The following is a 24,046-nucleotide window of genomic DNA, read 5'->3' as shown; positions in this document are numbered from 1 at the left end:
CCCCATAAATCTCCCTTGGCTCCGCACCCTGCCCCATCACTCCTTAGCCGCAGTGGAAAGCTGCTCCCTTGTCCACCCAACCCCCATGCATCTGGATGCTCCCACACCCAGACACACAACTCCGCTGAGCCCATCCCCCCCCTCCCCCAGCCCCAGAACCCTGGCTGAGCCATACCCGCCTGCGTCCGGACCCCCATCCTTGCACCCAGACCACACCCCGCTGAGCCCACACACACACACACACACACACACACACACACACACACACACACCTGGATCCCCCTCTGCTCCCAGACCACCCCCTGCACCCGGACCCCTCCTGCATCCGAACCTCCATCCCTGGACCCAGACCACCCCATGCTGAGCCAACCACACTGGATTCCCCCCTCCCAATGAACCCCACCCCCTATGCATGGGGACCATCCCTAGAAGCCCCCCTCACCTGGAGCCCCACCCCACAAAGCCCTACTCCATCAGCACCAGGACCTCCTGCTGAGCCCCCAACACCCAGAACCCCCTGCCAAGCCCCATCCCCCAACACCCAGACCCCCCGACTGAGCCCCAACCACCTTCACTTGGGCCCCCTCTGCAGAGTCCCTTTGCCCCTGCAACCAGAATTCCCCCTCTCCCTTCCCCACCAACAAGCCCCTGTATATCCAGATTCTCCCCTGGACCCACCTGCACCCAGACTGCCTCAAAAAGAACCCCCTCACCCCACATCTGGATCCCCCCCACACACAAAGCTCCTCCACACTTTGATCCTGCTGGGCTGAGCCTGCCTGTCCACACCTGGTGTGCCAGGGCCCCAGGCTGTTTCTGGGGAGGGTCAAGCCCTTGCGCTGTGTCAGGGTTGGGTGCAGCCTCACCGCCAAGTCCATTTCCCGGCGCACAATTCCCTCAGGAGTACAGTGGGTTTTGAGTATGTATGTGCTATGTATGTATGTATATAGAGTAGGTGTGTACACATATAGTCTGGGTGTGTAGTATGTATGCGTGTAAATGAGAATTTTATTTTTGAAAACCCTGCAATCTGCCCGTTCATAAAGAATTTTATAAAAGTGAACAGGGATATTAAATATTTTTAAAATCCACTTCTCACTGTTAAGTGGTTTCTGTGTTTTGTGTTAATTTAGATTCTGAAATGTATTAGTCAACTTGAGCTGGCACAATTAATAGGAACTGGAGTAAAACCACGTTACATCTCTGGGACAGTGAGAGGCAGGGAAGGTTCTTTTACTGGAACAAAGGATCAGGCACCTGATGAATTTGTGGGCCTGGGATTAGGTGAGTAATATGACTGCTCCAAGTATTTTAGTTATCCAGCTTCGTATGGACGTATAATATTTGAATAAAGTTCTCAGCTTGTGGTTGCCAGTGGCTTTTTTTATTGAAGTGAGGCATAATTATGGAAAAAAGTCATTTTAATTCTTATTTATTAAAAACATTTCTGCTGTTGCTAATACAAATGCAGGACTGTGATTGAGATATTTACTCAAATATTTTTAAGAATACTTTTTATTGATTTATTGTCACTTTGTGGGGGATACAGGGTGGGAAATGGAATAAAATGGCTTCAATGCAATATCTATTAATATTATAGTAATTTCTTAGAGGAAATTAAAATGTAGTTGATCACAAAAGTACTTCATACTAAAGGTATTGTGTTGCTAGATTGAGCAATATTGCTAATTCGCTGTACCAAATATATGTCTGTTTTGCCAAACTTGCATACAAATAAAATTGGGGTGTAGATTTATGAATGTAGATTGATTGGTGAACCCTGTGGACTTTTGTGAGAAATATGCAAGGTGGATTGGTTTAAATTACAATGATTTAAATGATTAGTTTAAAACTTGGTTTAAATTATTTATCTTAATCTGTTACCTGCTTAAGTGGCTACTTTGTTATAGAAAAGGTAAAGTTTTGAGAGCCAAACTTCATTCCATCAGTGAGATATTTTATTTTTACTTTATGATAAAAAGTGGATGTTATATTTCTGATTAATTAGACAAACTGGTAATTTTTTAAAAGATGTGCCATCTTCAAGATTAGATAAATAAAACCGTTAAAAGCAACATGTTGGAACATTTTTATATAATTGAAAATAAAACTTTCTTGAATTCACACCCATTCCATAACAAACAAACAAAAAACAACCAAAACCAAACAAATATACAAAAAAATCTAAATTAAAATTAAGGTTGCAGTTCAAGAAATGTGTTTGAGAGTGGGGAGTAATGCAACAGTAAATCCATGGAAACAAATGAAGGTTGTAGATACAATTCTGGCACTCACTACAATGCCCAGTTTTCTTTCTCACGCACCCAGGCAGACCATTAAACAGAAACGTTCGATTTTTCTAAATCTGATTTTAATATGATGCCAGACTCCCTCTTGCTTCATGAGAACAGCTTTCCACACTGTCTGGTGAAAGCTTGAGTCTTGGCTAAAGATTTCTCTGTCATGCAACACTTTTCCTGGAGCAGTTATGATTCTGTTACTAGCTCCCTGGCATTGCTCCCCAGCCAAGGGTCTGAGGGCTGTCGTCCCAGTCTATTCCATAGCTCAATATCAGCCCTGACTCCTCAGCCAATCCTTTTCCCTGGCTCCCTTTGTGACCTGTCTCCATCCACTCTCCCCACGCTGCTATGGGTTTTGCTGTTGTTGAGGTACACAGTATTCTAGTCCCTGTAAAAGAGAGTTTACAGCTTCACTGCCCAAGATAGTCCACTCTTGAAGCATGCAAGTTCAAATCAATTTACCTTTATTTTGGTTTTATTCTCTTACACTGCAAACTTGCATTTTAATTTGCTTTCCACAGTCACTCAAGGTCTCTTCTGACATTACTGCTTTCCAGCAGTATTCTTCCTGTTCAATATTCTAGTATGTATGCACATCTATACAGGCATAGTTTTTTTTCAAGGAAAAATACTCATGTCTAAGGCTACGATTTAATCACAGGTATTTTTAGTAAAAGTCATGGACAGGTCATGGGCAAGAAATAAAAACTCACAGCCCATGACCTGTCCATGACTTATACCATAAATATCCCTGATTGAATCTTAGGGGCGGGAGGGAGCCCACGGCACCAGCTGCATTGCGGGGGGCGGGGAACGACCTCCATCAGGCTCCTCCATCAGCCTCCCCAGTGGAGTAAGTGATAAAAGATTTAGATTTAGGAAAAGAAGTTTAAAAGTAAACAGAAACTGAAAATACTCTGCCATATCCTTGGAGAAAAGTTGGGAGTTCTGAGTCCTCTTAATCCCATGCAGAACTCAGAAATAAGATACTGTAGAGACTCTCAATCTTCCTTATCTGTGGATGAGTGCAGAATGAATTCCCAAGTTGGAGTAATGTGTTTCTCCTCTAAGAAAAGTTTCTCCCTTCTAGGTGAGAACTGTGGTAACCCACAAAAAAGTCTAAAATTAAAAATTGCACCACAGTATGCATGTATGGACATGTGTGGTTTTTTTTATTAATAAATCCTAGAAGTTTAACAATTGTGGTTTTTTTCCCCCAACACTTCCTTTATGAAAGGAGAACATTCCCAAGGCAGGTGGTTCTGACAAGAATCAACTAGAAGAATTTTTCTGTAGGCTGACCTCTTCCCTCCAGCCCAGCACGTTTTGAACTGAACCTCATTCTTGCAAATACCAGAGGCAAATACCCCTTTTGCTCTTGTGACACAATCTCTGCATCCTGCTGTGCAAACAGAGTGGCAGTTAAGTTTTCCTGCCCTATCCATTAGTGTCATGATTTGTAATGCTTATTTTGGGGCAACAGTAGGCAAAACCTTTTCTCTCTCTCTCTCTCTCTCTCTCTCTTTTTTTTTTTTCCTCTGCCCTTTGGGGGAGAGAGAGAGGTGGCAAATTTCTTGTGCTTTGTTTGTCAAGTGGGACCATCCACTGAGCTTTCTCTTCATGTTCCTCTTCTCGCATCATGGCAGTCCAGGTCAAATGGAGTAAACCGATCACCTCCTGGGTTTTCTGTCTGAAAAGGCCTCCTGAGTAAGGAGAGTTCTGCTCTGAATAAATTTCTTTTTGCATGGACCTGTTCAGCCTCTTGAGGTCTAGAACAGCCCAGGCTCTTCCTGATCATTTCCTTACTATGAAGAATATACAGTAGAGCCATAATCACTTTTTCTTCTGAGGGGCAGGTTTTCACTGTCCTAGTTCTGCATGAATACAGACAGGTTCATTATAGGTCATAGTTTTTTTCACAGAAGATCAGTTCAAAAGCTACATTTTATATTAGATTTAAAGGGCCAACCTTTCGTTAATCCTTTTCTTACTATAACTCCAAAGATCATGGTCTCTTGTATTGGGATCACACTCTGATCATAGTGGCACATGCAGTGATTCCATCTGCAGACATGGAGAACTGTATTTCCACAATCTGTACTATCCTCTCTCCATTAGTGGAATCAAAGGGCAAAGGTTACGTATGATAGGGACTCCACATCCGCATCCTACCAGGCAGTAAAGTGATCAATTCAGGCATTACATTTGGGTCACTTAATGTGTGGCATGGATTTGAAAAGGAACATCCATCTGCCAGAATGAAGTGCTACCAGATTAGCCCAGGTAGCCTTTCCAAGAAAGCCTCCCTTAAATCCATGTCCAGATCATGTCAGACAATGCAACAGTAACATACTGTACATTAATAAACAGGAATGGGAAGCTTATCCCTTCACAGGGAGGCACTGCATATCCTTCACCTGGGTCAAACATCCTCTATCCTTTCAATTTGTATTCACAAAGACATATACAAAGGGAAGGTGACTGGCTCAGCAGGTAAGCAATAAATCAAGTGAAGGGGTTGTGCAAACAAAGTTCTGTTCTGAATAATGGGCACATTGAGACTCCCAGAAGGTAAGCTCTTTCCATCAAGTTGAACTGCGAAGATGAGACTGCACTTCTGTCGGAAAAGAGACCTTATAACTTTTGGAATTGATGATGTGCCTCGTTCCTGGAACTGCATTCCATACTCTTTTCCACCAACAATTTATGCCACAAGTTCCGTATTAAAAAGGAGAAATCCAACAACAAAGTGCCAGAGGAGGACAGGGTTCTCTGACCTGACAGAGATGTTCCTGCTACCTCATCCAGAGCTTCTTAACAGGTTGTATCTCCTCACTAAGAGACTTCTATAACACCCAAATCCAAGCTAATCAAACCTGACAGCCTCCATGTTGAAACGGAAAGTTCTGACCAAATCAAGTTCTCAAAGTGGCTGAAACACTTGCAACGTCCAGAGAACTGACTACCCTGAAAGGCTACTCTGTAATCTGGAGTTAATACTTCAGTTGGTTTAGGGACATGGCCAGTGACCTGATTCAAAGATTTTTAGAATTCCAGTCCTGTAGTTCTTTTGTATCACTAAAGTATGTGTATATCGAAGTATATGCTCTTTAGAGATTCACATCCTTAACATAGAAGGTTCCAAATTTATTGTAGAGATTTTTCCCTGGTATTGCTCCCCCACATTTTAAGACTCCTGGAGGCAGCAAAACAAGTCAAGCCACCATCCAAAACTTTCTCCACCATAGGACGTAAACTTGTTTCTTTTAAAGCCTTCTCTACTCCCTTTTGAATCACTGGGTTGGTTAGTCCCCATTGTCGCTTAAGCTTTTCATCCAAAATTATTAGAAGCCAAAACTTCTAAATTCTCCATCTCTAACTGGATCAGGTATTGCATTGTAGAAGCTTGTGTACTTGCTGTCAAACCACTGTTGAAAAGCATACTATATGCATAACAAGAGCCTCAGCTGAAGGAATTTTGTAAAGCAGCCACCTGGTCTTGAATGTCCACCTCGTCACAATTATCACAGCAGACACATCCTTTCAGAGGAAAATAAACCTTAAAGAAATTAAGTGGTCTCAAAATAAACTCTGTTTTTTCCTAAGCGAAACATGCAATCCTTGTTTTCCATATTATTTTCTCACTACTTTTGTTTTTCCCTCATCACTTCATCTATTTATTGTTTTACTCCTTCCTCTGTGACAGATTGAGGGGAGACCATTTTGGAAAGAATAGAAAATATTGCCTGATCTTTTTCTTTCTTTCATTATGATCTCTCTCAATCTGGACCTACATCAATTTCACTAATACAAATAAATCACTTAGGGTATGTCTACACTACCGCGGTAGTTCGACGGCTGGCAATCGAACTTCCGGGTTCGATTTATCGCGTCTGGTCTGGACGCGATAATTCGAACCAGGAAGTGCTCGCCGTCGACTGCGGTACTCCACCTCAGCGAGAGGAGTACCGCGGAGTCGACGGGGGAGCCTGCCTGCCGCGTGTGGACCGCGTCTGAACCGCGGTAAATTCGAACTAAGGTATGTCGACTTCAGCTACGTTATTCACGTAGCTGAAGTTGCGTACCTTAGATCGAATTGGGGTGTTAGTGTAGACCAGGCCTTAGTTTCTGCAAGCTAGTGAGGGTGATATACATATTTTTTTTAAAATAGAAAATTAAGAAATTAATATTCACATAAGAATTTGCTACAGCTTCTTGTTCAGTTTTGGAAGAGTGAGGAACCAAATGGGTAAGCTATTACGGTTGAATTGCCTCTACTTTCTTGGCATAGAGGGGAAACCCCCAAGTGACAAATTTTTGGGAGACTCAAGAGAAAAACATATCTGGTAAATAATTTTCTGTTTGCCAAATTCTAAAACTTGAAAAATTTGGCTTTCATTGAATACTCTACTGTGGGTACTGGTGCAGTTCAGGCCCTCCTGTTCTCCACATGTTGCCCATAATAGTTTAGTCTGCTGTGGGCTGTAATATTTTGTCTAGTTTTAGTTGTTGGATTTAGTGTGGGGGGTGCTGTGTGGTCTGTGATATACAGGAGGTCAGACTATATGATCTGGTGTGATCCCTTCTGGCCTTGGAACTCTGACTCTACTCTGCTCCTTTTTCTAATAGATTATTTTAGAACAATTCAACACTCTCTGTGTGTTGCAGTGCCTAAGAGTAGTGTCCTTAATAAGACACCATGGCAATATTAATTCAATGTTTCTGGTTTTTATTGGTTTTGACCAGGATTTTCAGAAACTTCCCTAAATGTGGATTTAGGAACCTTAATTTAGGGGCTGATTTTAAAAAAATCTTGGCCATAGTTTCCAGCTCTCAAAATAAGTATTTTCATTTATTTGTAGTTATTTTTCTCTGTATTTTATGGTGGTAGATATGGTGTACTTGTTAGGGACATTGCCTTCAGGGATTAGTTTTTCATCATTCACATGGAGTAGCCCTTAACCAATCCTGATAGCTCTGTTCACTTGCTCCTGGTAGAATATGCAAATTCTCTCTCCAGGCACCAGACGCTATTACTAATTATCCAGTTTCAGCACCAAAACTTCCTGAGAATACTTCCAAAGATGCAAAAACCAGAAAAGGTAACTTTAAAATCCCATAGGACTCTTCATGTTTTTTGCATCTTTGGAAGTATTTTCTGTGAGTTTTGGTTACAACAGAAGTGGAATCTGGAGAGAGAATTTTCTTGAAGCAAGTTTGGGGGAGCAACCCCAACTCCATGAGATGTCCAATTTAACAGGTGAGGAAAAAATTGGTCTACTTGCCTTCATCATAAATACAAATATATTCAATTCTTTTGATACTGACATAAATACTTTCCTCTCTGTCCTCCTCTCCCCTCCCTTTTCTTTTTTTAATTGTTCCCCATAGTTGGAGGAAATGTGGACTGGAAGCAGATAGCGAGTATTCAGGAATCCATTGGAGAAACTAGTTCCCAAAGTGTTGTTGTTGCTGTAGACAGGTACAGTATTTAACTTCCTTCCAGTTGGATACCTCATGAACTTTTCACAGTATGCAAATACAGTAGATTCAATTAGTGACAGAAAAAATAAGTAGGTTATTTGGTTTCTCAGTAATTACAAAAATGCTATATCTGCATCACCATATTGCAGTGTCACAAGGTGCTTGTTTTTGTTTTATTTTGTTTTTGTGTTATTGCACAGCAGGAGTTGCTCATCATAGCAGAAGGTAGAAGGAAGGTAGGGAAAAGAGAAGCAGAAACTGTTTACAAATATTTAGTAATAACTGCAGGGGGAAAACTGAGGGGTGTAAAAGAAGCTGCTGTTGCTGTACAAAGTGTGGTCCATCTTGATTCTCTATATAAATTTAAGAATAAATACTTCAGTTAAAATGTATAGATTTTTGTCTCCTTTATGGAGAGAGAGAGAACTACTGACACTAAACACTTTTCCTTCTCTACCCAATGACTGCATCCTTCCATTTCCCCCCTGACTAGTACTCATCTATAAGAATGCTGTCTTTGATATTTACTACCGTTCTAGTTTTTCCCTAAAAGTAAAGTGGAATCTTACAGGAGTATGTTGGTTTTTATTTTCAAAACTGGATCAGAAGGAACCTTTCATAAATCTTGCTGTTTTATATGGAGACGTCTGAGGCCCCCAGTGTTTAAATAGTTGTCAAAATTGATAGCTGTATTTCAAAGTGGTATTCCTTTCAAGGACTGCAAGAGTCCCTAGGATTTAGGCATAATACACAAGACTGTTGTCAGTTGTGGGTATTTGCTATGACCAGATACTTTGGTCAACATTATATCATATGGTGTCATTTGTAAATGTTGAATATTGACCCAAATCTTTCTGGCATAATGAAAAGTACTTTCTGATTTATATATTTAAAATGCTGCTTTTCTTGGTGTACTTTACCTTCTCTTGAAGTTCGCTGAGGGACAGCAGTTCTAAAATCTTACTAAGTATAGTAAATCATGATTCACATTTTTGGTAGTGTTCCAGATTTTGAGAATTTACCTGTCAAGTCTTAAATGCTGTATTTAAGGCAGTTCGATTTTGTCATAGCTAGAAATCTGTTTTGGGCAATAACACAGTAGCAAAATATTTGTGGTATAAATTATTTTTTGTAAAAGAAGCCACTTTTAAAAAAAATAAAGTCTTATAAATTGTGGATTTTTTTCAGAATATTTACAGGATCTACAAGACTGGATGGAAATGCTATTGGTAAGTTTTATCACTTTTTATCTTAATCTACAAAGTAGCTTTCTGATAAAGCTTGGAAAGAATACTAAATGAATTCTGATCGTTTAACAGTGGATTTTGTTCGTTGGCTTTGTGCCGTATCTATGGATGAACTGCTGTCTGCTACCCATCCTCGAATGTTTAGTCTGCAGAAGATAGTAGAAATTTCTTACTATAACATGGGTCGGATAAGACTACAGTGGTCTAGAATCTGGGAAGTTATTGGAGATCATTTTAATAAGGTATGTTTGCTAATCATTACACCATTTGAATTGCTCACACAATCAGAAAATGATGATTCCTATCTATTTAAAACCCTTTCAAAACTAAATTTTGAAAAATTTTACACCTAAATTCAGTTCTAACTGACTATCCTTTAGAATAGATAGAAATAGAGCACTAAAGAAGAAAAAGAATACAAAATCTACGGTAGAAGGGCTAAAGCCATCTATATTGCTCTGTTGAACCCATATTTGAACCTGGCTAGTTATTCTCTGTTCAGAAGGCTGATATATTCTGTACTAAATGCAAAGGCAGTGGTATAAATTGGCCAACTTGTTAATCATGGTTAGGGCCCTACCAAATTCACGGCCATGAAAAACGCATCACGGACCATGAAATCTGGTGTTCCCATGTGAAATCTGGTCTTTTGTGTGCTTTTTCCCTCTACTTAATAGATTTCATGGGGGAGATCATCTTTCTCAAATTGGAGGTCCTGACCCAAAAGGGAGTTGCAGGGGAGTCACAAGGTTATTTTAGGGGGGTCGTGGTATTGCCACCCTTACTTCTGTGCTGCTGCTGGCGGGGCGCTGCCTTCAGAACTGGGTGCCCGGCCAATAGACGCCACTCTCCGGCCGCCCAGCTCTGAAGGCAGCGCAAAAGTAAGGGTGGCAAAACCATACCATACCAGCTCTGAAGACAGAGCCACCGTCAGCAGCAGCGCAGAAGTAAGGATGGCATGGTATGGTATTGCCAGCCTTACTTCTGCACTGCTGCCTTGAGAACTGGGTGGCCGGAGAGTGGCTGACTGAGGACCCAGCTCTGCATGCATCAGCCTAGAAGTAAGGGTGGCAATACCATACCCATGCCATCCTTCATTCTGCGCTGCTGCTGGTGGCGGCTCTGCCTTCAGAGCTGGGCTCCCGGCCAGCAGCTGCCGCTCTCCAGCTGCCCACTCTGAAGGCAGCGCCACTGCCAGCAGCAGCACAGAAGTAAGGGTAGCAGTACTGCAACCCCCCTTACAATATCCTTGCGACACCCCCCACACACACACGCTCCCCCAATAACCTTGCGATCCCCCCACAAGTCCTTTTTGGGTCAGAACCCCTACAATTACAACACCGTGAAATTTCAGATTTAAATAGCTGAAATCATGAAGTTTACGATTTTTAAAATCCTGTGACTGTGAAATTGACTAAAATGGACAGTGACTTTGGTAGGGCCCTAATCATCGTATAGATCTAAAAATGGCTGCTGTAGGAGGTAATATGCCGTCATTGGGTGTTGTAAAAAGTGTTTTGTGTTTCTTAACTCAGCTTTGGCTGTTTGCAGTAATTGAGTTAATCTGTTGTTCTAAATTAAATGTCTTATTTGTCTTCTGTGTTTTTTAATACATCAGACCTTCGCTAGAACATGGGGTTTTGGATCCATGCGCGGTCCCGCGTTAACGCGGGGACTGCGTTACCATGGATTCCAATGAAGGTAATTAAATTTGGGATCCATGCGCGGTCCCACGCTATAAGCAAATTCGCGTTATATAGACACGCGTTCTAGCAAGGGTCCGCTGTATTATCATTTTGACTCGTGAAGTAGCTCTAATGAGCTCATTTGTTTATCTTTAGAGAGCTCTAAAAGTTGGGATGTGTTCTTCAAAATACAAGTTGGATAGGTTAGGAAGTGAGAAACTTATTTGGTAAAGTACTGAGCCATGCTGCTGGTAGGAATTGATTAAATTAATAATGTGTTTTTAACTTTGTATCTTAAGTTTCGCTTCTGAATTTGTGATTTCTGCTCTTCCGTTTCCATCTTCAAATGTAAAGACAATTCAGACTAATTTCTTAAAATGCAGTTTTAATGCCAACATGTGTTTCTACTTCTACATTCCTAGGTTGGCTGCAATCCGAATGAAGATGTAGCTATTTTTGCAGTAGATTCCTTAAGGCAGTTATCAATGAAATTCTTAGAAAAAGGAGAACTTGCTAATTTCCGATTCCAGAAGGATTTCTTGAGGCCGTTTGAACACATAATGAAGAGAAACAGGTAATTGTGCAGTTAACTGAATCACTTGGGAACATAACCACCAGCTTCTGGAATCAGTTATTTTGTTTGAATTGCTTCTGTAAAATGAAATTGGTCCTTAGAAAAGTTCTGTTTTTTAATCAGTACAGTAGCTTCAGTTACTATTTATTAACATTTTGTTTATAATTTAGGTCTCCTACCATTCGAGACATGGTTGTACGGTGCATAGCACAGATGGTAAACTCTCAAGCTGCCAACATTCGCTCAGGTTGGAAGAATATATTTTCAGTGTTTCATTTGGCTGCATCAGATCAGGATGAAAGTATAGTGGAACTTGCATTTCAAACTACAGGGCACATTGTCAGTAAGTACTGATGCATAATTTACAGATATCACTACGGGGTATATGGAAGCAAATGAATAATAGCTCATTGTTCTTTTCAGTTTGCTCTAATTTTATTATTTGCCTAGCAGAACTCTCCTAAATACATGTTAAAACAATATTTCTCTGTTTTTACTGCTTTTTTAAAAATTTGTAGTTTACTGAGAATATATACTTCAAAAAGTAATAAAGTAACATATTTGTCTTTGTACTCTACACATAAGTTTTATGATAGAGCTATAAACATTTATTCTAGACTGAAAAGTCAACTATTGAGAGAGAATGAATTTTTTAAACAAGTTATACTTTTTCATTTTTGATTGTGAATTTAAAATTTTCAGATATATTTCTTCAAGTATGTTGCATAATCACATTACCTGCACACCTTCCCTTTGCTCTCTGAGTTCTGGCCTAGGGCTCTGTTTTAAAAGAAGGAAGTGAAGCAGTTGGGACTGTATGATCTTTTATTGTCTTGTCTCCAAGCTTTCAATGCCAAAAGGGATCGCTTGTGCAGCCGCAACAGGCAGTCTTTCAAGAAAGTTCTCAAAGCTCTGTGATTCACAACTCAAGTGTGAATATGTAAAGCCAATAGAATTGAACCACAAATATGGGGTGGGGGAAAGGCCTACAACTGATTCCTGATGCTGTAGCTCGTCCTGGGGGATGCTGTTCAGCTCTTAGTAAAAATGTGTTTAAATATAGATAGTGCTAAATATCAAGCCTTAACTCATTTAATTGTGGGCTTTCATTGCTTTAGAAGACTATATCAGTGAATGGGTGTGAAATTAAAATATATTATAAGAATACAGTGCCCTCTGTATGAATTCTTAACAGAATATTTTTGGTTTTTGTAATAATTACACATTTAACAGAACCAAGGAGTGACACAAATCTCTTCAGCCATTTGTCTCACTTTTGTCTTCCCTTTTTCCTATGCTAGATTCGCATCTTGGTCTTTTAAAAATTATTTTAGGGGACAATTGACATTTTGTTTGAAAATGTTTGAAGGACCCATGTGTTAATTTTAATATATATGTATTTTTTCCAGCAATTGTATTTGAAAAACACTTCCCAGCTACCATAGATTCTTTCCAGGATGCAGTAAAATGTTTGTCTGAATTTGCATGCAATGCAGCTTTTCCAGACACAAGCATGGAAGCAATCCGCCTCATTCGCCATTGTGCAAAATATGTATCAGACAGACCTCAGGTATAAACCATACTTGTTAAATCATAAGTGTTTAAATTAATAATACTTTCATAACATAAAAATGTGCAGTTGTACCAGCTTTAAAAATTTGGCTTTAAATTCTACGAGGGACTTTAAAGTCCAGGAGAGGGCATGGGCTGCACATTTGTTTATAAACATCTTGATGTAGGCTTTGAACAAGTTGCACTTCGTGTTGGTTAATTTTCTTGGGACCTTCAATGAGAGCTGTTGGGGCTTGGAACTTCTCAGTATCTGTTCCTATGCTGGGAGCACCCTTTGCTAACATACCTATAGTGCAGGGGTCGGCAACCTTCGGCACGTGGCCCATCAGAGTAAGCTGTGGGAAGCAGTGGGCCACAGGGATGTGCTCACCGCCACTTCCCGCAGCTCCCATTGGCTGGGAACAGCGAACTGCAGCTACTGGGAGCTGCAGGGGGCCGTGCCTGTGGACGGTCAACATAAAGTCTCGCGGCCTGCCAGCGGATTACCCTGATGGGCTGCATGCCGAAGGTTGCCGACCCCTGCTATAGTGGCATAGGTATAGGTGTCAATTTAAAAAAATATTATTATCCTCAAGGATGTCTCTGTAGGACAGAATAGGAGACTGAGAGGTTAAATTAAAAGTTACAAATGGTGGCTGAGTAGGCAGTTGTTTTTTGCAAAATCTGTTTTTCATACCTTTATAAGAATAATTTTAAAAAACATTTAGATTACCTTGACCATAGTATAGCTCCTAAGGTAAATTTTATTGCCATATTTTGTGGTATCATTTATAAACCTTAATACCAGATTGTAAAATATTGAATACAATTTTTCTAATATAATATCCATAACAGTACTTAAATTGTGCTTTAGTTAATACATTTACTCTAATATTATCTTAGTACTTCTACCTTCCACCAAAATAGTAAGTTTATAACTTGTAAATGATACTATGCTTCTGCTACATTAATCCTGTATTTGCTTCTCAAGGCTTTCAAGGAATACACAAGTGATGATATGAATGTAGCTCCTGAAGACAGGGTGTGGGTGAGAGGATGGTTCCCAATTCTCTTTGAGTTATCCTGTATCATCAATAGATGCAAATTAGATGTAAGAACCAGGTAACAATCAGTATTTGTAATTTAAATTTTCAAGTGGTTTGTTTTTCTTGTTTATGAGCCTTTAAAAGGTTTTTAAAACAGATGGAGGTAATTGTCTGTTGGCAAACATAACTGATCTGACTAAAATCAGAAACTTGTATATTTGATTTAATTGCTATCACTTTGGGAGGATAGGCAAGTGCTATAAATACATTTTAAACATGCTGAAACGTTAATTTAAAAAAATCTTGTTTTTTCTCTGAAGAAACTTTTGACTTAAGTTAGTTTTGTTACTTAAGTTGATGAAGATCCATTGAACATGGATACATGCTTTTAGAATTATCATACAATAGGTGAAATACTTGACATTATGATATGGGCTTCTATTGTATGTCTTTCTCTCTTAAAGTCTGTGATAGTCAAACCCAGTGCTGATTTTAGTGCCTGTTCAGTAAAAGTAAAACAGTAACTTTCTCTCCATATGTTAGAGGTTGTAAATTAGTCAGAATCATTCCGTTTTAATTTTGACACAGTAGGCCAACTGTGTAAACAATCAGTATGCCCTGAACTCTTGTTAAAATAGGAAATTAGTTAGGTTAATATGTTTTTTCCCCTGGCAGTTTTACCCATTATTTTGTTGTTGTTAAACAACTATGAACAAATAGTGTAATAACCAGGTTTAATAGTAATAGAAAATTATGACAAAATCCTATAGGAACCTTTTCTGGTTTCTGTTGAATACTTGAATTTGCATATTTTCTTTGAGTATTTGCAAACTGTTTTCAAGCCAGGGCAGATATTGTAATGGAGTCTGCAAATTGGTAATTGATTGCAGAAAGAGATTGAAAGGGAGAAAAGTTATACAGTACTTTCCCACACAAATCTAATTGTTTTTCATTGAATGCTAGTCTGCCCTTGTAATGTGTTTTTTATATTTATTGAAATTTTTAATGATGTATATGAAATATTTGGATTTCCTTTTTCGTAAAGGAAGTGTGTTTACAGTGTGTCAAATAATGTGATAGAAAAGTAAACTATATTTTAGATTTTTGAGGTTAATTCTTCACTGTCACTAACAGGAAACAACTCAGATTCAAATGTAACAAAAAGTAGAATTCCAGTAACTGTAACAAATAACTTATACAACTGTATTTGACAATTTATAATTCTATATACCTGTGATAAAGACTGGGAAAGAAAACTGTAAAGCCAAATTTAGGCACAGCCCTAAAAATCAAGAAATGTTGAAAGAGATGCTTGTATGTTTACTTGAAGGGCTCATTATTGGGATGCATTTAATTTTAATGTTCATAGTGTAAATAGATGAAAGGAATAGGGTTTGTAAATGAGTTGCTGCTGCTTGTAGCTAAAAGATGACCTGAACAGGAAGATGGGACTGTATGCTTTGTATTGTCTCCTTCTAATGTATAAATACCTGGTATTTAAAATAAAGTATGCTTGTTTTTACATTTTAAAGTATCAGAAATGTGAAGGCTTCTTTTCCTTATTTGTGCTGTATGACCTGTTGGAGGTCAAAGACGTTGACTGGAAATATTCCCAGCCCTTAATTAAAAGGGTGAGAGGTGGTGAATCTTTACTAGATACTTTCTTCTTAACTGTTTCTGGAATATTTTTACATTAAATGTGTTACTAGAAAAGTTTTAAAAGATCTTAATAAAAATAACTTTCTCTCTCAATTAGATTTCAGATACATGGTGTCTCATGTCACAATATTCTCAGTTCTCTAGGCATCCTTAGTCTTCCTGGGGTGGGAAAAAAGATGAGACCTGAATTTCTCAATTAAACAAATAAGTAGAATCTTGTCTGTTCTTCACAGAAAATCAAAAAGGACACAACCCAATTTTTTTCCTTTTACAAGTCACCTTGAATATTTCCTAGCTTCAGGTAGCATTTGGAAAAGCTCACTTTTTAAAACAAATTATACACTGATTTACCTTGTGGGTACCTCCATTCATAATATTTTACTGTAAATTCTGACAAGTTACAAAAAATTATAAAGAGTTTATTCAGGTGAAATTTGTGCCCTCAGTTTTCTATCCCTTGAAATTAAACTTAAAAATCCTATTCAGTTTGAAGTGCTCATGAATGCTTGCTTTGTTTTCCAGGTGCCACTTCAATTTCTAAAAATATATTTTTTTAACCTGTTGACTTTACCACTCATTTTTTAAAATAAAAACAATGTATAGAATGTGTTTCATGCAGGTTTTGAATATTATTATTATCAGTGTAGCAGTGTGACATCTGTGGCATATAGTGTTTCTTTTTATGGCTCCTCATACTTGTGTGGTTTTTTAATTGCAGGGGCTTAACAGTAATGTTTGAAATAATGAAAACATATGGCCATACTTATGAAAAACACTGGTGGCAGGATTTGTTTAGGATTGTCTTCAGGATATTTGACAACATGAAACTGCCAGAACAGCAGACAGAGGTAAAAAAAAAAAGCGGGGGGGCAGAGGTTGAGGGGGAGAGATTTTCATAAGATTCACAGCTAGGGGGAAAAAATGTTCCTCACGCATAAAGCCACACCCGTATGTCTTGTGAATCTTGTGTTTCACTTGTTGCTAGAACTACCTTAATTAATTGTATTACTGTTCTGTTGAACGTACTCAGGATCTTCCTTCTTATTTGTATTGTAAACCACATCTGTATAGTGAGGGATTATAATTCCATGTAGTAGGTTATAATAGATCCTTATTTTGCATGTTGGAAGAATGGTTTAGGAATTGGTAATTGCAGGAAGAAAGATCAGACACAGGGGATATGGTTGAACTAGGCTGCAAATTTATTAACTGATGTCATCTGGGAACTATCCGTCAGTAACCCATTCAGTGCAAGTAATCCTTCCTTTCATAATCTGCTCACCTGGTGGAGGGTACCTGTCGCATGTTTCCAGCCCATTTCTGGGATCTCACTGCACGGCATGCATATGAAGGTTATAAGGGGCTGAAGAAAAAGAGGTTGACACCTCTCCGTACCAGACTTCAGGAGCTCCTATCCCATTCCTAGTTTCATCAGGGGAAACCTTCCTCTAGCTCCCAATTCCTGTTATCAGGGAACCAGACTCCCTATCGAATGAGTACCTGCACTGGACACTTGCCAAGTTGCAACTTCTAACCTACCCACTAGGTCCCTGAGCTGCTGTAGGGAAGGCAAAAAACTCTTCCTATGCTGGTCACTCTGGCAGTGAGAATAAAATGTCTTCCCCAATTTAAAAAGGCAACTCGTGCAACATCTGCAGCAGTTTCAAAGATGTCCTCCCCAAACCCCAGATGTGGGAGCTGTTGTTCTGGGCTGGGAGTGTGGGGTGCCCTCTCCTTTGGAACATGGGAACCAATGGGCTTCCAGTGCAACCCTCAAAGCAGCCAGTCAGCTAGGATGCTGCCCCCAGCAGTAATCCCACCTTTCAAATCCATGAGAAAGCTGAGCTCCCGCGAGCAGGATAAAATGGAAAGATCCTGAAAGAAACCACAGAGCCCTCTTCTCCCTGGAGGCCCAGACAATATCCCTCCCCCACACCTCTGAGGTGGTGGGGGGTACCACTTGCTTTTAAAAGCATTAAAGAAAGATCATCTCGGTTCTGGTAATTTAGCAATTGCTTATTTCATACATTTCAGCTGTGCCATATACTTTTTAAACTAAGGTAACAGATATAATAGGTTATAAATATGGTCAAGATATCAACTACTTTTGGAAAATAGGTAGAGTTGATTTGTGAAAGGCCAGATTTTCTTTTTCTTTGTCAAATATTAAGATGTAGAAAAGTTAGCTAAATGTGAGTGAGACTAACTTTAATATTAGCATCCATTAATGATTTACATGGTTTTCAAATAGTAGCAAAAAGAAAAGGAGTTACTGTATGCTACATTTCTTATATCAGGTACTCTTTACATTTACATTACTTAATTTCTCCTTGGGATCAGGTTTTCATGCTTTCTTCCTTTATGCTATCAGTGGGTTAGTGAAGCTGATGTTCTTAACCTCACAATAAGCAGGGTAAAAGTGGAGAGACTGATTTTAGACCACCCTATCTGCCAAATCCATGCAGCATTACATGTCGTTGTGGATAGTAGTTGCAATTTAGTTTGGGATAGCAGTAGGGATTAAAGATAGAAATTAGGAAAGGGGTGCAAATGGAACAAATACCCAATAGCTCCCCCACAGATGAACAGGAATTGCCTACAAGTTAAAATAAGACTTTCACGCATTCTTAATAAGATACATTAGAAACTTTATAGTAGTACACACCTCGCTATTATTTTTTCTCCTAGAAAGCTGAATGGATGACAACTACTTGCAATCATGCACTTTATGCAATATGTGATGTATTCACCCAGTATTTAGAAGTACTTAGTGATGTCCTCTTGGATGATATATTTGCACAGTTGTACTGGTGTGTGCAGCAAGGTAAGACTGTACCAAGTTGTATTAAACAATGCTAACATTTTACCCTGTTGGGTACAAACAAACAAATGCACTGTTTTCTATTCCAGACAATGAACAGCTAGCACGATCTGGTACCAACTGTTTGGAGAATGTCGTCATTCTAAATGGTGAAAAGTTTACCCTAGAAATCTGGGATAAAACGTGCAACTGCATGCTGGATATCTTCAAAACCACAATCCCCCATGCGTAAGAAAATTCCTCTTTTTATTGTAAAATTTGTATTGGCTATTCTTTTTTAGAAGATAATTTGGATAAGGGCTCCATGGTTTGAAATCAATTTCATTTTCTATGGGTGACCAAAAAGTTGTGATATTATATTTAATGTTTTTAATATTTTTTTTGCTTATTTGTCAACAGAAGACTAAAAATAAATGGTCTTTTAGAACAGCAAATTGATTCAGAATAACAAGGGTATTCAGTGTACTTTTTCTGTATATTGTAAGTGCTAATCAACTGTGTTTAAAAAAAAACAACACCTTTGAAATATAACATGGGAGGTTTTTTAACAGGAATTATTGAGGTCTAATCAAATTTTTAAAATTACAGCTTCACTGAGGAACAATTGTATCTCCTGGTTTTATTCGCTTCTTCTCTTAGTCTTATTTATTGGACAGTAGGCCTTTCAATTTTTTGAGTACACGTGAAATAATCTAACAGGAGTTTTGCCATAAAATATGCTAAGTGAAGTGTATTAGAGTAAGCTTCTTAATTTGTCAGGGAAGCTAAATAGTTGGTTCATCATCTTCACACTTGCCCAATTTTAATCTGTTTACTTAAAAAGCAAAATAATAATAATAATAATAATAAAGGAGGGGCCCAAAAGGAATTAACAAGATGTTCTTAGTGTGACGCATTAATCTCTTGGTCATTCACTTTTGTGGCCTTTAACCTTTCACAACCCTCATACATTTAATTCTTTCCTTGCTGTGTTATATCTTAACTCCTGCCTGTAAGCTTCTTGGGGAAGGGTCTTGCCACTTCAGCTACAATATGCCATGCATGCTTATGGGGTGTGAAAAAATAGAAAATCGCTGTCACTGTTGTCTGAGACTAAAATCCTGCAACACCCCCCGACCCCAACTCCCTCCCAGAAGGTGCGTCTATACTGTAGGCTTTTTTCGGCAGTGTGTAGTGTTCATATCTGTGTAACCCCTCAGCAGAGGTATAAATAGCAGTGGAGATGGTGAGGCACAGTTTAGGCGACTAGAGTAAAGAAATGCTTGAAGGGTGTGGGTATGTACTTGAGTACATGCCCTGCACGACTCCCTACTTGCCCAAGCCATGCCTCCACCTTTAAGCAGTGTAGTTTCCCACTGCTGGAGCCTTCCCTACCTCAGTGAAAGACGCAAACAGTGGGGAAAGACTCTGCCAGTTCCCCACTGCTGGAGCCCTTCCTCACCACAACAAAAGGTCCTAGCAGTGAGGAGCTGCTGAACCCTTTTCCCACAGCCTCCCTGCTTCCGGAGCCTTTCACTGACACTTGTAGCCACACACCACAATGTGGACATAGAGAGCTTTTCACGCCAGCACATAGCTAAACATACATTACACACTGCCACCAGTGGGGTGTAGTGTAGATGAAGCCAGAGTGTGCAACTCCCTACCCATTCTGAAGTCTCACTATCTCTGTCCTGACTCATGTAACAACGCTGCTGGGCCTGCACATGACTGCTGGCTCCATACCATTTTCTCCTTTCTCAGGTTTGTCTTCCTGATGTTACCTGGCCCAGTGGAGGGATCAGGAACTGATAGTGGGGGAGCTGGGATGCATGAGGCATTCAGGCTGAAGTGCAGAGGGAATTGCAGTGAGGAGGGACTTTCTCCTCACAAATATCTCACCCTTCCCTGTCTTTAGTGGCTAGAAACCTCTTCAACACACCACCTAAAGCAACACAAAATCCACAGAAAGGTAGCCAGTTCCCAGATGTTTTAGGTTTTAATTTAATAATACAACTCTTTGAGCTAAACCAATAATAAATTTCACATGCTATCAAAGCATCAGATTGTGTGGTGGAGAAGTAATGTGGCTGGAACGAAACCACCACTGTTTCTTTTGTTGGTGTGACCGAGAGTGACATTTGAACCCCTGTCTCCAGATGTGAAAAGCCAAACATACTAACCCATTGTGTCAGCTACCATGTACAGTTTTAATATGAACTTGTGCAAGCAGAATGTGTTAAGTCTTCATTTTTACCAAAGTACTAAGCTCCTTCACTGTTCTGTGGATTCATACAATCAGACATTGGCTGCTCCGTAACAATTTCTGTTGTGGACCTCTTACGCTGGTTCTTTTGCATTGTCTACTCAGGGCATGTCTTCGCTACCCGCCGGATCGGCGGGTAGCGATCGATCTATCGGGGATCGATTTATCGTGTCTAGTGTAGACGCAATAAAATCGGTCCCCGATCGCTCTGCCGTCGACTCCGGAACTCCACCGCAGCGAGAGGCGGAAGCGGAGTCAACGGGGGAGCAGCAGCGGTCGACTTGCCGCCGTCCTCACAGCCAAGTAAGTCGACCTAAAATACGCAACTTCAAGTTGCGTATCTTAGGTCGACACCCTCCCCCCCCCCCCCCCCCCCCTCGTAGTGTAGACCTAGCCTAAGCATCTGCTTTTAAGACCTGCATAATGCTTCAGTTTCCCTTTTGCTGACATTTATGATATTTTGCTTCTCTGGCTGGACACATTTTCCACGAATGTTGTGATTTTCTACCACATTTTCCATATGTTTCCATTCTCTTTTTCCTGTCAGTCTTCTGTCAGAGTTTCCTCAGGTTTTCATTTTGTATTTCTTCTTGAGCTTTATAGGTTGAAATTTTTGTATTATCACAAGCATCCCTGTGTTCCCATTTATATTCTGTGGAGATGCGCAGCCTTCCCAGTGAAACATCATCTGTTTTATCAGTGTTTTTACATACAGTCTTCTGATCAGTATGTCGTCTGCCTCATCTTCCAGGGCATATGAGGACATTTACTTGGTACCCATCACTGTTACTGACAACCCTGATGCAACATGAAACTGCTCAAAATGACCTGTTCATTTTAGCCATGTCTTCTCAGCAAAATTAAGACTTTCTAGAAGGGTTAGTGGAAATACTGACTCCATTTCCCTCAAAAATGAACTTTTCTTTGCAGGCTCCTTGTTTTCATCCTGTTTTTCTGCTGTTTCTGTGCCCTTAAGCTACCTTATTTTTCTCCCTCCGTGCCTGTGGCTTCCTTCCTCTTCCAATGGGAGCTGGGCCTTTTTGCTGTAGCTCTCTTGTGACCTGCAGTCTCCTCTTCATGCAGGTCATATCTTTCTGTCCTATCTCTCCTCTTTGGGCTGGGGCTTTTCCTGCCCTCACAGCAAAGAGCCTGTACAAAGAGCCTCAGCTCTCTCCTCTTTCTATTCTACAGTGCAGCCCTGACAACACAGCTTGTTCTGGATGTTGCTCCAGTGCTTGGGGATGAGGAAAACAGCCCCTCCCTGCTCTGAGTAACTTCACATACTCTTTCTTCCTTTCTCCTTGTTCCGACACTGTTTGTTGAAGTGCAGGCAGAAGCAAAGAGCACAGAGGTATATATGGTTGCATCAAGGGCAAGGGCTTTATTGCTACTAGCGTGGAAGTGGTTAGTTAATAAATTAGCATTTATTCCAGGTGTAATGACTTCAGTATTAACTCTAGGTGCCTTCCAGCATACGAACTGACTGCATTTGACCCAATGCCTTAAAAATAAGGATATGACTAAAATACAAATGAAGGTGTGATTGCAACTCAGGTAGGTACCTTTAATCTTGCTAGCTCAGCTAAAACTAGCAGTGAAGAAGCCCAGCCAGGCCTTCTGGGTACATAGTCATGTTGCTAGTCGGCACTGAAGCTGTGCTGCTGTAACTTCACTGCTAGTTTTAGCCACGTTAGCTCGATTAGAGCTAGGGAGGGTATGCCTACCCAAGCTGCAGTTATGTCTTGGATTCAGTGAAAATGTACCCTAAGACCCTGTATTCTGTTAGTAACCTTTGAACCAGCCAGCACTTTACCTCACACTATTTTTAATATTGACAACTCAGTAAACCTGTTTTTATGTATTGTATTTTATATTCCTCTAAGTATGAGAAACATTGTGATTGCTTCAAAAGTTATTTAATAGGTGAGTCTTCATACATGGTACTGGAATCTGCCAGTGTTTGACAGGCTCTCTTTGTCTATGTCTGTATTTGGAGCTGGGCGTGATATTCCCAGTTAGGCTAGACATACTCTCGCTAGCTCTCATCGAGCTACTATGCTAAAAATAGTATGGAGCCACTGTAACATGGGCAGTTGCAAGCAGTGGCACAGGCTAGCCAATCTGAGTACAAACCCACCCAGACTCTGTGGAGATGGATGTGTGGTGGCTAGCCCATGTTGCTGCTTGCCGGTGCCAGTGCTACTGTGGCTACATTACTCTTTTTGTATGCTAGCTCAATGAGAGCTAGTGAGAGAGGGTTTACTCAAGCTGGGAATCCCACCGCTAGCTCCAAGTGTAGATGTACTCTTTGTTTTCAAAAGTGATTAAACAATCCTGAAATGATACTACTTGTCTTTCTTTGAAAAGCTCTTTGCTTAGATAACTAAAATAATTACTTATCACTTTTGTGAAGAATCATGTGGGTAGCCAGGTAAAATGGGTGTCCTGGCATGCTTTCAAATTCATTGGGTTATTAATTCTTCAGTATCTCAATTGCTTTTGCAGAAATCATTGCCCTACCTTTGCTCCTGTACTTATGCAACATGGTGACAGTAGAAAAATCCTGCAATGAGCCCCACCAGGCATGTGCACACACTTTTGAGTGTGTCACAGGCATCAGATTCTGGAGCCCTGGATGGAAGTCGTCTTTGTTACAAATCAGAAGAAATAATATAATTTGTACAATTTATAATTTTATTTAAGATGAAGCCATACCCTCAGGTGTGCCAAAGCAGAGTTTGGCATAGCTGAGATTGATAGAGGCAAAATTGACCCTCCTCTTATCCTGGTTTTGGCCAGCAGCTGGGAACGGGCTCCTGGCAAAAATTAGAACAGTCTAACTTCTGCAGGCACTTAATAGCTCCCTAAGGCCATTATGCCAGTGAGAATTGTTAGAGTGCAGCATGCTCTGGGCCCACTCTTTCCCACCTCGTGATGGTGACTGGGTAGCATAAAACCAACTACATTGGCTTTAGCCACCTCTATTCCAGAAGAGTTCCCAGCTACCCCTTTGTGACAACTTTCTGCCTGCTTTGTGTTGCCTGAAGACTTTTGTGACTGGGACTTTTGAGATCTGGGTTCAATTCCAAGCTCTTCCATAGAATTCTTGTCTGTTCTTGTCTTGTCAAGTCATTTAATCTCTCTGGACTTCAGTTCCAATTCTGTTAAATAAGAAATGTTAGTATCCCCTTCTCCCACCCTTTATCTGTCTTGTCTAGTTAGGTAGTAATGCTCTCTGAAGACCTTACAATGTGCATGTACAACACCTGGCACAGTGGGACCCTGATCTCAGTTAGGAAATCCAGGCACTGCTGTAATACAAATAACTCACAAGGATATTCTTTAGTGTTTGCAAAGTGATTTGACATCTTAAGGTGGAAGTTAAGGAAGTACAAAGTATTACTGTCGCTTCTGCTCTGTATCAGTTATAAAGT

At 40.0% G+C, this 24,046-nt stretch overlaps 1 protein-coding gene across 1 annotated transcript in view; it reads left to right on the top strand.

Moving 5' to 3' along the window:
- ARFGEF1 (ADP ribosylation factor guanine nucleotide exchange factor 1) overlaps nt 1-24,046 on the top strand; it is a 177,963-nt gene that overhangs the window by 140,469 nt on the left and 13,448 nt on the right. Inside the window, exons 22-32 of the mRNA XM_029913311.1 lie at nt 1,134-1,284; nt 7,692-7,782; nt 8,973-9,013; nt 9,104-9,273; nt 11,139-11,290; nt 11,461-11,633; nt 12,700-12,860; nt 13,833-13,963; nt 16,265-16,394; nt 18,235-18,370; nt 18,457-18,595. Of these exons, the coding sequence (XP_029769171.1) occupies nt 1,134-1,284; nt 7,692-7,782; nt 8,973-9,013; nt 9,104-9,273; nt 11,139-11,290; nt 11,461-11,633; nt 12,700-12,860; nt 13,833-13,963; nt 16,265-16,394; nt 18,235-18,370; nt 18,457-18,595 (1,475 nt within the window). The remainder of the gene's footprint in view (nt 1-1,133; nt 1,285-7,691; nt 7,783-8,972; nt 9,014-9,103; nt 9,274-11,138; nt 11,291-11,460; nt 11,634-12,699; nt 12,861-13,832; nt 13,964-16,264; nt 16,395-18,234; nt 18,371-18,456; nt 18,596-24,046) is intronic.

This window comes from Terrapene carolina, unplaced genomic scaffold (assembly GCF_002925995.2).
Source record: "Terrapene carolina triunguis isolate 2854851 unplaced genomic scaffold, T_m_triunguis-2.0 Scaffold58, whole genome shotgun sequence".
Lineage (NCBI taxonomy): Eukaryota > Metazoa > Chordata > Testudines > Emydidae > Terrapene > Terrapene triunguis.
The sequence above is the reverse complement of the archived record's forward strand: the minus strand, read 5'-3'. Positions and strand labels throughout refer to the sequence as shown.